We start from the raw sequence: 16,002 nt of genomic DNA, 5'->3' as shown, positions 1-16,002 counted from the left end.
TTCCCCATCCCAGGGATTTCCCAGCCAAGAATACTGGAGTGGGTTGCCATTTCCTCCTCCAGAGGATTTTCCCAACCCAGGGATCGAACTCGCATCTCCTTTCCCTGGCAGGCAGGTTCTTTACTACTGAGCCACCAGGGAAGTCCATTATATCCAATTAAATCAAAGATCAACTTCTGGAAAACAGGCATTTGAAAACAGTTTATACCGTAAGCATTACTTTTGCCCACCAACAAACAAACTGATCATCTTTCATTATGAGTTTAGTATATAAATATATATAAATGTGTTTAGTATAATACCGGAAATTTTAGTATGAAATGAGGGCATTTTTAATTTAGATCTTTAAAGTAACAGCAGAACCAGCTTATGTTCATATAGTACTACATATTTCCAAATGCATAAATTTACTTGATCATGAACCTGGCAATAAAAACCTACCCCACCTACCTCATTTTATAGATTAGCAAACCCAGGGAGAAAAACTGACTGGATAAAGGTTCCACAATAGGTGGTGAAGGTAAAGCCTAGGACCTAATTCCTTCTATATTTCCGAAGGAAACAACTATTAAATACGTAAAAACAACAACAACAAAAAAACTCTCTCTCTCCTCCTTCCCCTCTATTTTTTTTAAAAAATGGTTTTCATCTAGTCAAAGCATGTTTAAAATGTGACTGCAAGTTGTCATCTGTCATATCAGACTATTATCTCTGTCTCATTAGGAACTGGTATCTAACAATACCCTCCAGAAAACCTGCAACATCTACCATTAATGATTACAGTAAATCAGAAAGAATGGGGAAAAACTACAACTAAAGCTAAACATTTGTAACAATACTTATTTTCAGAAAAATCTAAAATTATAAAATGCAATCAGTAAGGAAGATTTTTTACACTGGGGATTAAAATGTACTTAAAACACACTCATTTATTACTGATAGAAATATGAGTTAAAGCGTTCTGCAGATCACCTTGCCAACATGAACTTATCCTACTGATATAACTAAAAAAGCACATAAAGATATGTGTATCTCAGTTATTACTACAGAGTTGTCTATAGCAAAAAGATGGGAAAACATTTAAGTCCATTATTTAACTAGTTAGAAATGAAACACAGTTTTTCCAAGCAAATGAAATTACTAATTCACTAAAAAAAATGAGACAGTTCTGCTTGTGTTGACTGAGGGAAAAAATGCTAAAACATGTGCGTGTGTATGTGTCTATAAACAGATAGCTATATTAGGAGTAAAAGAAAAGTGTAGAGGAAGGGGAAAATTGGGCTGGTACATAAATTTTTCCCCTAAACGATACACAAAAATCTGTTAACAAGTTGCCTCTAGAACATGGGTTGGGAAAGAAGGTTTTTCATTTTATGCCTTTCGGTACTGCTGGAATTTTTTAACCACTTGCAAGCATTATTCTTTGTTTTTTAAACAGAAAGTCAGTGGAGATTATACAGTGGAATTATGAGCCATTTTCATTTTCTTCTCTTAGTTTTAGATTTTTCAAGAAAACTTAGTATTTGCCATTATTTTTTAAAAACAAGTTTATATAATTTTGAAAAACAACCTAATTTTCTTTTAGGTACATACATAATTGTTTTATCTGAGATGGAAAACAGCAGAGAGGGTATGAATCGGCTAAATCAAAGAATCAGAAAGAACTGTGTTAACTTTTATGGCAACTTTTGTATCTACGCTCATATACTTGATTTAGTTGATCAAGCTGCTATAGTTGTAACAAATATTCAGTGCCTCAAATTTGTTCAAATGTTTCTCTTCTGTATATTTTTAGATCATGATAAGAAATATCCCATATACCAAAGAAACAAAAGATAAACCAGAATATCACTATTACTAAAACATAAATAAGGTAGTAAAAACACAAATTAGATTCTTTTATCCAAGACAATCAAAAACACATTTTCAGTGAGTATAACTGTCTTAACATTTTTTCCCACAAACCAATTCCACCACTATTTAAGTATTAATATCACTTACTTAGTAATGCAGATAATAGATGCTCAGAGTGATAGGGATGAAGACAGAAAGGAGTTAGGGGCCCGATTACAGGGTGGAGAGAGGGCAGGGAGACTGTGCCAAGAGCCCACCATCCCTCTTCCTTCACACAAAATTAAATCACTTAACTGCTGGTTAAGAAAGTTTTGGAGTTAAAATTAGAAAATTTACTACAACAGTAATAATTTACAGAGGATGAACTGCTATTACTAAGCACTAGCAATTCAGAAGTCTTCTATGTTCCAGTCTTGACTGTACTACACAAACAGCACAACCCAGGACAAACTACATAAACTCTCAGTTTCATTTTCCTTTAGAATGAAAAGATTTAGATCTCTTCAGGTTTAGTTCAATTTCCTTTGAGATCTAAGTTCTTTACTTTTTTATGAACTGCTCAAAAAACATAACACTACTGAGGAGTACTTAGCTTCATGGATGGGATATGTTTAAGACTATTCTCAATGTATTATTTCTTAAATCTAGGGCTATTGGGGAAAAAATCTAATTTGCAAAAAGCTTTTGGAGGTTGCTACTTTATGAACTTCATACAACATAAACATAACATTCTAAGCCACAGCATAAGTCAAACAGAGTGGTCCCCAGTAACAACTGGTATGCGAACTTAATCACTGCAATGATTTTTGAAACCGTTTAGAAATCTTTAGAAATAAACAGTGACTCCATCTGAACTTCATGCAAGAAATTTCTGTATAGCTGGTTACTTTTCATGACATGCTGAAGTTTCAATGGCAATGTTGCATTTTTTAATTATTTGGGAAAATGATTAGTCTCCAGAATTCTCTGAAAGAAATTCACTTCTATTATTTCCCAGCTAATCTTTCCTACCTTATCAAGCACTTTGACTATTACTTCTTCTGAATTAAGCTTTTTAAACTTTCATCATGGGTGTTAAGCACGCTGGATAAATCCTTAATAGTTCTGTAAGTATAAACACTAAAAAAAATTTTTTTTTCCATTACTGGCATAATTATTTTAGGTCTGAATTCATTGCAGTGAAACAAGTTTTGTTTAGAGTAAAAATTAACACTATCAAGAATATCATTCAAGATGATCCTATTTCCTTAAGAAACAAAATCCAAATACCCTTGAAAAATGTTACACAAGGAGTCTGTTTTTAACAGAAAGGGATAAATATGACAGCGACTAAATACGATGTATTATTTTTGGCAATACTAAAGTACTTAAAACTAACACAAAATAGCAAATCCATTAAATTTTCTTCTTTTTATGAGACAACAATATGGCCTAGGTGAAAAGACAGGTCTTAAACTATGCTATGATCTTTTTTCCCTTGAAAGAGAAGTAGCTTATGTGTTTACAAACTCTGAAATAAAAGACAAATTGTTCATTCCCAAAGGTCTGTACACCACATTCCTTATAAAACTCAAAGGACTATTTTTTCCTCTTATTCTTTCTTCCTCACTGCCTTTGTACAACTGCCACTACCCTGTAATTTCCTTTAAGTGTGATTAGAAGAGCCTCCTTTTCAAAGGTTGATTAATAATTTTAGGGGATAATAAGCAGGGAGAAATATTACCAGAAAGTATTAAGAAATGGAACAAATGTCATTACTTCCATATATGTTATGTATGTTTTAAATGTTACTACAATTTTAATAAGCATGACATACTTATTATGGACTAAGATGATCAGATCAAGTATGAAAAATTAGTATTCTGTACACACTAAAGCAAACAGTATTTAAGAATCAAATATTTTTTTGGAAAAACAAGATCAGGGTCACTCTAGGCAGGAAACAACAACAACAAAAAAGCCCAGAAGCATAATATCTACATTTTTCTCCAGAGACATGTTTCTTCAGTGACCTGTTTTCCCTTCAGATTTATCAAAAGAACACATATTGTCACTTTGCACTTACTGTTATTTCACCAGTTAGCGTCAGTCTTCAGGTCTACTTAACCAAAAGTGCAAAGAGCTTGGCATTTGAATTATTTTATCACATGCTTTATATCGGCAGCATTAAAAAAAAAACCTCTCTGGAGTTCAAATAAAAGTAAAAGTACTCTATAAATCAAGCATTTCTCCTTCATCTAATTTTTAAAATGACTAGTCTCTAAAATCATTCTTATTTCTAAAATATTCAGATAGGAAAACTACAAATTCATTTTCACTACTTCACTGGTTCTAGATTTTCTGTAGGACAGAGATGAAGTTTCCTCCACTCTTCCTCAAAATTCATTATAAATAAAACCATCTACAAGTAATTGAAGAACATGAAAGATTAATTTTTAAAAGATAACTAGGTCACTAAAATGCATTGGAAACAAATTTCAGGGTTTTTAAATTTTTCTTTAAATTGAACTATCCGTGTGTTCCTACAAAACATGAAAGTTCCATTCTCCAAGTGATGCGATTTTTAAGGAAACTAAAATGTCCACTTGAAATTATTAACGATCAGTGACTCAATCACTAATGAATACAATCATCTTTAACTCTAAAAGAAATAAAATGTTAAAATGCTTTTATTTACATATTGTTTTCAGTGTGGTAGTTAAAATTTCTAAGTTAAAAAAAAACTCATTTAAATTTCACTGTATTTTCATACACTAAGATATTTTCCTTCAGTAATATCCTGCTCTAAAAATGTGACTAGAAAACTTAAAATTCAAACCATCCTGAGCACCACCACGAGGCAAGAAACCCCATCACCTACTACAGCACAGCACTGCTTACCTAATGGGCATTCACTGAAGACTATTTGACAAAATATATGTAAAGCCAGGTACACCGAATCCCTTCCCCTTTTACACACGAAGGAAACAAGCCCTTAAGAACCTCATCAGGACTAAATATCTTTCAGCCCAGTGGAATAAACCCAATCACATTAAGTGAAACACAAAGTACTATGTTTTCTCTAATTCGTGTTCCTTGGAATACAACTCTTTAATCACAAAGAGCAAAAGAAATGGAAGTAAATCTTAAGACCTAAATTTATTTTTATATCAGAATATTAAAATTTTAAAAATACTGGCAGCAATCAATCCTGCTATTCCTTTTAAATAGCAAATACTCCAGAACATAGAGTCAGTTTCCATACACCAAGGGGAAGGAGCACGCTAAGAGCCACTCCAGAAAACTCTTAAGCTTTGGGTCCCTGCACTCAACAGGTACTTGAACAGGTCTCCAAATTAACATTCTTCTCCAAAATCTATTTTTCTGAATTCCAAGATTTAAAAAGGAAGTAGTATGGTATTGATGAACGTGTACTCACCATTGGCTTCATTTAGCAAATAATGAAGACAAAAATAGGGGGTGGACGGTAAATATAATTACCTACTTCCTAAATCTGTTTTTAGGTGCCCCTGAGACAATGAAAATGATAATTCTCAAAAGAAAAAAATGTCTTTGCCAACATTTAAAGTGGCTCTACTCAAGGAAGACACGGAAGTCCAAATATACTACCTCTTCAACTCAAGGGAGTAAAGGACATCGAAATTCTTCTGATGGTAAGAGAGAAAAAATGTATTTTAAAAAAGTCAAATGTTTATAGGTTTACATCAGAGGCAAAAATTTTAACCTCCAGTAGTATATACTAAATGCAGATTAATCAACAGAGGTTGTCTACCCCAACATGGGGGTTTAAGGCCCCAAAATGTAAAATAATCGCCACTAAAGGGGGCTTTGGGAACTCGTTTACTAGAAAAAGAGCAAACTGGGGCGGGGGGGGGGGGGGAGGGAGGGGAGGAAATCTTCCCTAAGCGGGGAAAAAACTGAAAGAGAAAGACAGGAATAGAAAGCCTCGATTCGCAAAGGCGTGAAACGCCCGGAAAGTGGTTAAGAAAGGGAGAAAGCAACTCTTCTGAAATATAAAGAGAGAAAAAGAGGTTCTACGGGGCGGGGAAGGGGGAATGTTTGAAGAAATGGGAGGCTGTCCTAACCTAGAGTGATGGATTGCGAAAAGACCAGGTTCATTTCTCCACGCTCATTTGGTCACCATCAAGAAAATTAGAGTTAATCAGAGGCCGTTTTCCTTACGTTTTCCCCAACACAGGCGGAATGTCAGTACCAAACCGATGGGGGTGACGCGGTAGGGCGCAACAGCATCTCGGTTAGAGAGGGAAGAAACTTCACAAGAGGAAGCAGCAGCTCCTCTCTCGGCCCCTAGCACCGGCCGGCGAAGTTGCGCCACAGGCGCCCCTACTCCGCGGGCGCCCCCCACCCCACCTCGCCCCTCTCTGTACGCACAGCTACGCCGCCCTCGACCCTTTAAAGTGCCCCCGAAGTCCAACTACGCCTCCACTTTCTCCTTCCCACAGACCCATCCCAACTAAGTTCCACGAAAAGCTCCCGCCCAGAGCGCGGCCTGTTCTGGACAACAGGTGGGCAGTGGCGCCAGCAGGGCTCGGCCTCCCTAGCCAGGCCCGCTCCACTCCTCCCCGGCCCGAACCTGGGGGCGCCCGGCTCCGGGACGGGGAGGGGGAGCTCACTCCCTTACCTCCGCCATATTTGCCGTACTGACGGGTCACATCTCCGCGGCGGCCGCAGCTGGGTCACGGCCAGAACCCGGATGTGAGACTCGGCAACGGGACTCCAGCCTCCGCCGCCTCTGCCGCTCCCGCCGCCGCTGCCTCGGCGGGAACGCGCAGGAGCCGCCCGAGCGCGCCCACCACACCCCACTCCGCCCCCTCGCGGCGCCGGGGCTCAGCGGGACTGGAGGGAAAAGGCCAGAACGCGCGCGCGGCAACAGGAGCGCGCGCGGCCCCGAGGCAGCCCTCCCCCAGAGGAGCGCCGAGGAGGCGGAGCCAAGGTGGGTGTAGAGCGGGAGGTGGGCATCCCAGCCCAGCGGATCCGCGGCCCCTGCCCGGGAGCGGGCTCTAGGGACCGGAGGTCAAGGAAACTAGCCAAAGGAGACACGTCCAGCATTCATATCGCTGGGGAAAAGATACGATATATTTTACGTGTAGGCCTTTTTTGAAGTCCCATTTGTTGGAAAAACGGATGTTGCTGTGATTGCAACAACGTCAAGCAGTGCGCTTTGAAAGCAGTTATCCCTTGACGGGTACTTCTCTTGGATCTTTCCCGACAGAAATTGTAAAATCCCATATAACAAAATTTTACAGGTCACAGCAGGGATTAAGAAAAGGGACTGCACCGGGTAGACTGCCATCCTTATGTGTCATTTGCTTTTCCTTACACACCTTCTGCAATGCCAGTAGTAACGTAATTGTGCAATGGTTCTGCACTAGATAACATTTCTAAATGTGAAACACTGAAAAGCTGCTCTTTAATAGATATAATCTCCAACTCGACTGCTTAGGTGGAGAATTTGCTTATGTGCAGTGCCTGAAATGCCTGCAATTTAAAAATTTATTGTATTGGCCGAGATCTGCCAACTGGCTTTGGTGCCAATTCTGATGATTGCCAGAGCCAATGATTGCAAAATAACAAACGTGTTTCACTTCCATTACTATGGCAGATACTGGGTAATGCAAACATGATATTAAAACGTGTACTAACACATTTTACCAAACCAGAAGTTAGTAAGTCTTATTTCATAAAGACCGTTTTCCCCCAAATGTTCAAGGGTTCTTAATGCAATTTCAAAAATGACTTCCAAAATCAACCAATTCAATATGAAACTTATTTGTTCCCTCCAAATAATGCTTTGCCAGCACAATATATTACATAAGTGTGAACGTATACAATTTTTCTTTAAAACAATACTTAACTTACAATGAAATATGGGGAAGACTGTTTTAGACTATTTGTATTCCCTTAAAATTCTAGATTCTATTAAGTAGTTTCTTTTTTCAAAGATTCAACATTTAACTTGAAATTATGTCCAGTAATAATTTGTGCATGAATATTTTGTGCATTTATAGGTATATGAAGTAGCTGCTAAGTGAAAGGACATTACCTGGTAATATGACAGGAAAAGAGTCCACAGACAGTCTGTAAACCAATTAAACATAAACATCTGATGCACATTTTCTACTGAAAGAAAAGCAAGGGAAAGAAGAGAAAGGAAAACTTTAAGGTTCCCAAATCTACAAACAATTTTTACCATTAACTGTACTGTACAGAATTTTCACTTTATTTTTTAGAATACTTATATAAAAGTGTTTTTCAGGATTCCTTGGGGGAATAAATATTTTAGCATAGGTATATAGTTTCTAAGAGTTACCCTGTTGAATTACCTTAGTCCTTCTGATTTGAAACAGAAATGACTTTTATAAGTCAGTTCCAACACTTTTCATTTTGAGATGCTTGATGGAAACGGCTGTGAAGGCAAAGAACAACAGATGTGCACAGAACTGAGGTGGGTACAGATAAGAATAAGGGGCCTAGAGGTAGAAACTCAGGCTTTATAAAACAACTGGATTAAAGGAGAATTATCCATTTAAATGGGAAAGCTAATAAATGAAATTTAGCTGGTTATCAAAAGGAAGATTAAACAGTACTGTCAAAATGCAAGGCATAAGAATAATTTGCTTGAAGAATCTCCGATTCTTCAGTTATCAACAAGAATCCTGATTGTGATAAAGAGCTGGGGCTCACAGTCCCTTAAGCTACTGAAATTGTCAGGAATATCAGGCTCTAGGACATACTTGAATGGGTATCCATTTTACTGATAAATGACTTCAAGTTTATTAATACCGTGCATCAATTTTACTATTTATAAGTGGCATTATCGTTGGCAAAAAAATTCCCTGTACATTTTTTTTTGGTAAATGTGGGTTAAGTGATTTTTTTTTTTTGATTCAGATATTCTAAAGGAAAAGAGAAACAGCTCCAATGTTGTAAGTCACTGTTCATATTGAATTCAGTATAGTTTTATCCAACTCCTATCTTATTCTAGTGATATGCTGCTGCTGCTGTTGCTGCTGCTGCTAAGTCACGTCAGTTATGTCCGACTCTGTGCGACCCCATAGATAGCAGCCCACCAGGCTCTGCTGTCCCTGGGATTCTCCAGGCAAGAACACTGGAGTGGGTTGCCATTTCCTTCTCCAATGCTTGAAAGTGAGAAGTAAAAGTGAAGTTGCTCAGTCGTGTCTGACTCTTCGCAACCCCATGGACTGAAGCCTACCAGGCTCCTCTGTCCATGGGATTTTCCAGGCAAGAGTACTGGAGTGGGTTGCCATTGCCTTCTCCTTCTAGTGATATACTTATCTTAAAAATTTTTAGGAGGGACTTCCCTAGCTAGTGGTCCAGTGGTTAAGACTCCATGCTCCCAATGCTGAGGGCATGGGTTCAATCCCTGGTTGGGTAACTAAGGACGTGCGTGCAGTACCACGTGGCCAAAAAATAAAATAAAATGCTTATTAAAAAAAAAAATTAGGAGCCATTTCGTCATGTCATCATGTCATGTGTTAGTTGCTCAGTTGTGCCAAACTCTTTGCAACCCCTGGACTGTACCCTGCCAGGCTCCTCTGTCCATGGGATTCTCCAGGCAAGAGTACTGGAGTGGGTTGCCATTTCCTTCTCCAGGGGATCTTCCCAACCCAGGGATCGAACCTGGGTCTTAAAGAACACAAAGTCTTTCTCAAAACTCTTGTATACCTCTTCAGTATCAAATATGTATAAATTAACTATTCATTAGTCACAGAATCTTAATGTTGGATGTGACCTTAGAGGTCTTTAGTCAATTTCTAAACTTTCTAGGTAGGAATCTTTCATACTGTTTCCCCACTACCAGGCTTTCCTGCCTATGCTTAAACACCCCCAATGTACTCACCGTCTCATAAAAAGGCTGTTCTTTTCCGAAAAACCTCTAATGTTTGGAACATTCTTCTTTTTATCAAACCAGAGTCTACCTCCTTGTTATTGTCACCCCTTACCCTGAGTTCTTCAGCACTTTGGATTAATTCAACAGATGTCTTCTTTGTATCCAAATATAAACACTCAATATTTATACTTGGGTTAACAAAAAATAAATCTTTGAAGACTAGTGATACTAAAGGAGCTGAAAAGGGGACATTACAAAGTTGAAGCCATGAGAAAATTCACCATTAAATATGAGCTGTTTAAAACTATTACAGTTTATAGTCCTTATTATTGTGATATCCAAAATGGTAGTTCTGTTAGAATTGTGTAGTAAAACGTTTACAGTTAAGCAAAAAGGTGAGCTTAATTATATGTAAGATTTGTGGCTAATGTCCCAAAACAAAAAAAATCACTACAAAGCCTGAATAAATGCCTCTTTAGCTCCCATTCCCCACCTAAAGGCTTCCTTGTGTTCAGGCAAACTTACATTAACTTTTACCACATTAAGTTATTCAAAACTGCTATTATATTGGCAAACTATTTTTAAGCAATTTACTGCATATTCCATTTAAAAAGTTATTTAACAGTTTTACAGAGGCTACAATACACACACATACACACATACACAAACCCTTCAAAGTTATTTTGCTTTTAACAAAAGCATTTTAAAGTCTCAATTTTTCTTCAACCAGTACCCCAAACTAACCAATAAATAAACCTGGCAATTTACATGTACCTAAGAAATATATCCTTTTATTCAGGACCAATACCTGATTCAGATATAAGGAATATTATATACACATTATGCAATTCAAAAGAGTACCTCTCAAAATGCACCAAGAAAATAATTTGCAACAATTTAGACTCTGGGGCTGTTTGAATGAAATAGATTAACACAGTACATTCAAAACCCTAAAACCAAATTCTGTATCTAACAATTTTCAGAGTCCCTTTTGAGACCATTTCCTTAAATTTTTATTTAAAAGTGACAGCCTGCACATGATGTGCAGGTAAAAATTTATGGGTAAATACTAATTCGATTGAGAATACCTAAATGTCAAAAAACTTCACCTATTTTTAAAAATGACTTTTAGATAGGAGTTTTACCTTTACCATAGCAGGCATGTAAATTACAAAGCAGTAATGCATCACATTGTAAGTCCCACATCTATGCGACAATTAGCATCATCTTTTTCTCGGTTTGATTTTTATTAACACCACCCCAAAACACGTATATAATAGCCTTTTGGTTCTGCAAAGAACAGTTCTGGTTTTCCTTTTTGTAATTTTTACATACAGTTTTATCCAGTGGCTCCATTTTATCAAATTATCACAAACTGGTATTTGGATAATATTGTTGACATGATTTTTAAATCTCATCCAAACTCTGGAAATTATTGGCCCATCAACCGTTCTCAAACACTGGAAGAGTAGTATAACATTTATATACTTGAGGGAGTTTGGACTTTCCCTCCCTTAATCTCCAAGTGTGCCCCTGCCTACCAGCATCACATCCGTCTTGTCTGCATTGAACCTCAACCAGTTGGTTCTTAACCACGTCCGAAACTCAGCCAGGCACTGGGAGAATCGAGCCACCACACCATCTGGATCAAAGGAAAGAGAGCCTCAGTAGTAACGAGACTGGAGACAATGATCTTACAAGCTCAGTATTCACCCCATCCCTAATTCTTAAAGATAGCCAGGAATTAGGACAGGAATCCCATGATAATTTTAGACAAACATTAATGAGCCTTGAGTCATGCAATTTGCAACTGATGATAAAGGAATAAAAGTGACTCAATAAATAGGTCGCCTCATTCCACCCATGACTGAAGAAAGGTTCACTCAAGTCCGGGTCACCTCGGCTAAGCGACCTCAGTAGATCGGCCAGTTGTAACTGCATAAGCTTTTCTGCAAAATTAAAGAGTTTTAGCGTTGGAGGAAGTTTTAGGGATAACTGGGGCCCAGAGAGTAGTGACTCGCCCAAGGTCACACAGCAAACGAGGACTAGAGATGGTCTCCAGGCCAGAAATCTTTCCACCAAAAGCTGAAAGAATAAGGCCATTGAAAGGTGGGGGAGGCATCTGTCCCCAGGGATCCTCCCACGGGCTATGAGGACCTCTTTCCCTCACAACAATGCCCTCTTCGGGCCTCTCCTCCCTCCCTTACTCCCTCCGAAAAGGGCTGCTTTGCCCAGGACCCGTTTGCCGAGGACCCTGCTCACCACCAGGGATGCAGTGGGAGCAGAAGTCTCCCTGGGCTGAGACAGGACCCGGCGATACAGCGCGAAAGAGGCGGGGCCACAGCGGGGTGGTCAGCTTGGCCCCACCCCGACCGGGTTCCTGGGCCGACTGGAGGAAGGGGCGGAAGCGGACAGGGCGAGGCGCACTCACTCCGCAGCGGATTCCCAGCGCGCCGCCGCCAACGCCAAAGCAAAAGACCCAGTTGGGCGGGGGTGGGCGGTGGAGAGGAGCTGCGCATGCGCCTTGGGGGCCGGCGCCACTCCGGGAGGGGCAGCTCGCTGGGCGCGCTCTCTTAGCTCCTCCCCGGAAGTGAAGGGTCTTCCGGGCGGTACTCTGCGGTGGGGGAGGGGAAGGAGAGAAAGGGGACCGAGGACACCTCGGAAGCCCCTCATCCCAAACAGGACTAGGAGAGGAGAGATGGTTTATGGAGGCTGCACTTACAGCCGCTGCTGCTGCCGCCGCCGCCACCTCCGCTGCTGCCGCCACCGCCTGAAGAAGCCCCATCCATCCGCCTGCAGCCCCGGAGACTCAGAGCCTGGGAGGGGCCTGAGGCCCGGGCCGCCCGCCTCCTTCTTCTAGTCGTCGTCCGGAGCTTCCTCTTGCTCCACCAACCCTCTGCCCTCCCCTCCGCCTCCTCCCTCCTCCTCGGCTTCCAGCCGCCAGCCAACCGCGCGGCCGCTTGTTGAGCCAGGGCTCCACCGTCTCCATGACGCCCGGCAAACAATCCGTGCCTTAGCCATAGCCACTAACGCCGGCTTTGGGGTACAGGGGCTTCAGAAGCAGCGAGGAAAAAAAGGGTGGTTGACCATTCCGCAGCCAGTCGCCACCATGCCCATCTCTCCAGTAAACGGCCGCAGGCAGCCGAACGTCGGGGTGTAAGTTCGGACGCTAAAACTTTAGTCCATCCCCTTGGGTCCTGCAGGGAACCCTTTTAGAACTTATCGCTTCATCTGTGTTGAGTCAGCAACCTTGTAACCTCCGAGGTGGCAATGTCTCCTTCCTTGGCATAGTACAGCCTTTTCCAAACCTCTTTTGAGAAAAGACCTAGTTTGTTTAGAACCGCCGTTCCTCCTGGCACTCCTTGTGTGGTGGTTTATTTCTCTCCAACTTGTTGCCTTCAAGCTGTACCCAGCTGTTCAATCTCTCAGCTTCTGTGAGCCACCAGACTGAACATTATTATGCTCTGTAGTCGAGGTTTTTTTACGCCTTCTCCTACCATCCTGCCTTAAAACTCATTCCAGCTTACAACCTTCTGTTCTGCAGCAGTTGGATTAAGGACTGGACAGAAGCCCACAGCTTTACAGTTGTCTCACTTAAAACTTCAGATGGTCGCTTAGTCTATCTATTCCACTAAAATTTCCTAATTGATTCATTCTCCCACACTTCCGGATCACTTTTGTTCTCTCTTCTCAAACCCTCAGCATCTCCCCTCTGCAATCTCTTCCAGCTCAGCTAATCTTTCTCGAGCAGAACTTCTTTCAAAGATGTTGGGAGAGAATCTTCTTTTTTGTCTTGGATATGGTACTCAGGTTTTTGTCCATCCTGAAACGTGAAAGTGTTACTCAGTCGTGTCCGACTCTTCACCATCCTATAGATTGAACCACCAGGCTCCTCTGTCCAGTGGAATTCTACAGGCAAGAATACTGGAGTGGGTAGCCATTCCCTTCTTTAGGGAATCTTCCCAACCCAGGGATCAAACCCAGGTCTGCATTGCAGGCAGATTCTTTACCATCTGAACCACCAGGGTTTGTCCATTCTACCACTCCACTAAAAACAGCTTGTGTGAAGGTCAGCAATAACTGTCCAGCCAAGTGTAATGGCCATTTCTCTTCTTAACTCACCCATCAGCAGCTTTGATCTGATTTACCACTTCCTGAGTTTTGAATCACTTACTTCATTTGGTTTCTGGGACACCACTCTCTCCTAATTCTCCTCTTGCTTTATGCCTTTTCCTTTTCAAAATTCTTTGCTGTTACGTCTTCAGTCTCTCCCATATCTAAATATTGGAGTGTTGATGGGGTCGGTCAGTCTTACAACCTTTTCTCTTCACTCTTGTTTTTTGCCTTTGAAAATTACCCATTTGCTCACAGTTTACAAGTTTATCTCTCCAGGCAATACCTCTCCTAAGAAAACAGGCTTAAAATCAGATAGCTGCACTTAGAAGTTAATTGGCATCTCAAAATTCATATTTAAAACTGAACTTATTTTCCCCTGTAATCAAATCTGCAGTTTCCCATTTCAGTAAATGACAATTTCCATTCTTCCAGTTACTCAGTAAAAAAACTTTAGTTTACCTTTGACATCTCAATACACCGGTCCACCAGTAGTTTCTACCATCTCTGCATGCAAAATAAGTCCAGACTACCACTCCAGCGTCAGTAACTGTCACATTGCAGTAAACTCCTCAGTTAAGTTCAGTTCAGTTGCTCAGTCGTGTCCGACTCTTTGCGACCTCATGAATCGCAGCACGCCAGGCCTCCCTGTCCATCACCAACTCCCGGAGTTCACTCAGACTCCTGTCCATCGAGTCAGTGATGCCATCCAGCCATCTCATCCTCTGTCGTCCCCTTCTCCTCCTGCCCTCAATTCCTCCCAGCATCAGAGTCTTTTCCAGTGAGTCAACTCTTCGCATGAGGTGGCCAGAGTACTGGAGTTTCAGCTTTAGCATCATTCCTTACAAAGAAATCCCAGGGCTGATCTTCAGAATGGACTGGTTGGATCTCCTTGCAGTCCAATGGTCTCTTTACCATCACCTTCATTCAACATAGTAATCACTGTGGCTCTTCTCAAAAGTCTCCAGTTCTTCCCATTTCACTCAGAGTAATAGCTCATCCTCTGTAGGCCACACAGGATCTCACCTTGGACTCTTCCCCTTGGCTAGTTATACTCTGTATTGTTCCACAAGAACATCAAACACCTTTTCCCGCTTCAAGGCCTCTTCAGTGGCATTTGCTGTTCTTTGGAATATTGTACCCTTAGTCATTTCATAATTGGTTTTCTTCAGCTGTCACCTTATCAAAGAGTCCTTCTCTAACTACCCAACATAAAATAAACTCTTCCCAATACTTCCATTTCCTCAACTTGCTTTATTGTTCTTCAAAAAGTTTATTCTGTTTGGTATATTATATACTTTTTTGTTAATCTGTTTTCATCCTATGAGGTACTCCATGAAGGCAGAGGTTTCTGTTTTGTTCACTGCTCTTGCCTAGATGGAAGATGATAAATATTTGCTGGCAGCAAAAAAATGAGTGTAATATATACTTTAGTAACATTAGTTACTGCTCATCTTGTCTGTTTTTTTTTACTTGTTGATATGGAAATCTCAAAGTAAAATTAATTTGATTTCATGTAAATTCTTAAAAAGTCATAAAACTCTCATAGTACCTGAGAGAGTGTTAGAAAAATTCCCTTGGGGATTTCTGAAACAATGACACATTCATGGGAGATTATCTATTAAGGAAAGAGTAGGGTGGGAGATGGACACTGACTTGACTCCATGAACATGAGTTTGAGCAAGCTCAGGGATATGGACAGGGAAGTCTGGTGTGCTGCAGTCCATGGGGTCACAAAGAGATAACTGAGTGACTACACTGAACTGGGGTGGGAGACAGGATGTAGTATAACCTTCAGTTTTTGAGGTAGCCGTATTATCTAATTAAAAACAAAATTTCATACATAATAAAGTTTACAACCATTGGTTTGACCTAATATATTATTTCTCATCTTTCTCAGTTTAGGATTTAATACTGATCTCAGAAAGGATCTCATGAAACATGTATTTATCAATTTTTCACTTTCCCACTTCAGTTTTTCCTATATTGGGGTCTTTCCTATTGGCTTAACAATATAGATTTTCCTCAGTTTACCATGAGGTTATGTCCCAGTAAACCCATCATAAGTTGAAAATATCATTAAGTAGAAAATAGACTTAATACACTGAACCTACCAAACATCATGGGCACATGTGCTAAGTTGCTTCAGTCACGTCTGACTC

General features: G+C 40.4%; 1 protein-coding gene across 11 annotated transcripts in view; it reads right to left on the bottom strand.

Moving 5' to 3' along the window:
- The window catches only part of MIER1 (MIER1 transcriptional regulator), a 67,887-nt gene extending 55,236 nt beyond the window's left edge, over positions 1-12,651 (bottom strand). The window contains exons 1-4 of one of the 11 annotated variants that reach the window (XM_018045319.1): positions 11,990-12,123; positions 11,269-11,369; positions 8,199-8,281; positions 7,919-7,995 (exon numbers count right to left, since the gene is read on the bottom strand). In XM_018045319.1, coding sequence (XP_017900808.1) covers positions 7,919-7,978 — 60 coding nt within the window. In that variant the 5' untranslated portion in view covers positions 7,979-7,995; positions 8,199-8,281; positions 11,269-11,369; positions 11,990-12,123. Of the gene's footprint in view, positions 1-6,496; positions 6,712-7,918; positions 7,996-8,198; positions 8,282-11,268; positions 11,370-11,989; positions 12,124-12,158; positions 12,216-12,449 lie in introns of those variants that run through there. The other 10 variants (XM_005678289.2, XM_018045293.1, XM_005678288.2 and 7 more) reach the window with 10 other exon arrangements.

This window comes from Capra hircus, chromosome 3, assembly GCF_001704415.2.
Source record: "Capra hircus breed San Clemente chromosome 3, ASM170441v1, whole genome shotgun sequence".
In the NCBI taxonomy this organism is placed as follows: domain Eukaryota; kingdom Metazoa; phylum Chordata; class Mammalia; order Artiodactyla; family Bovidae; genus Capra; species Capra hircus.
Note: the sequence above shows the minus strand (reverse complement) of the source record. Positions and strands in the feature narration are given on the sequence as shown.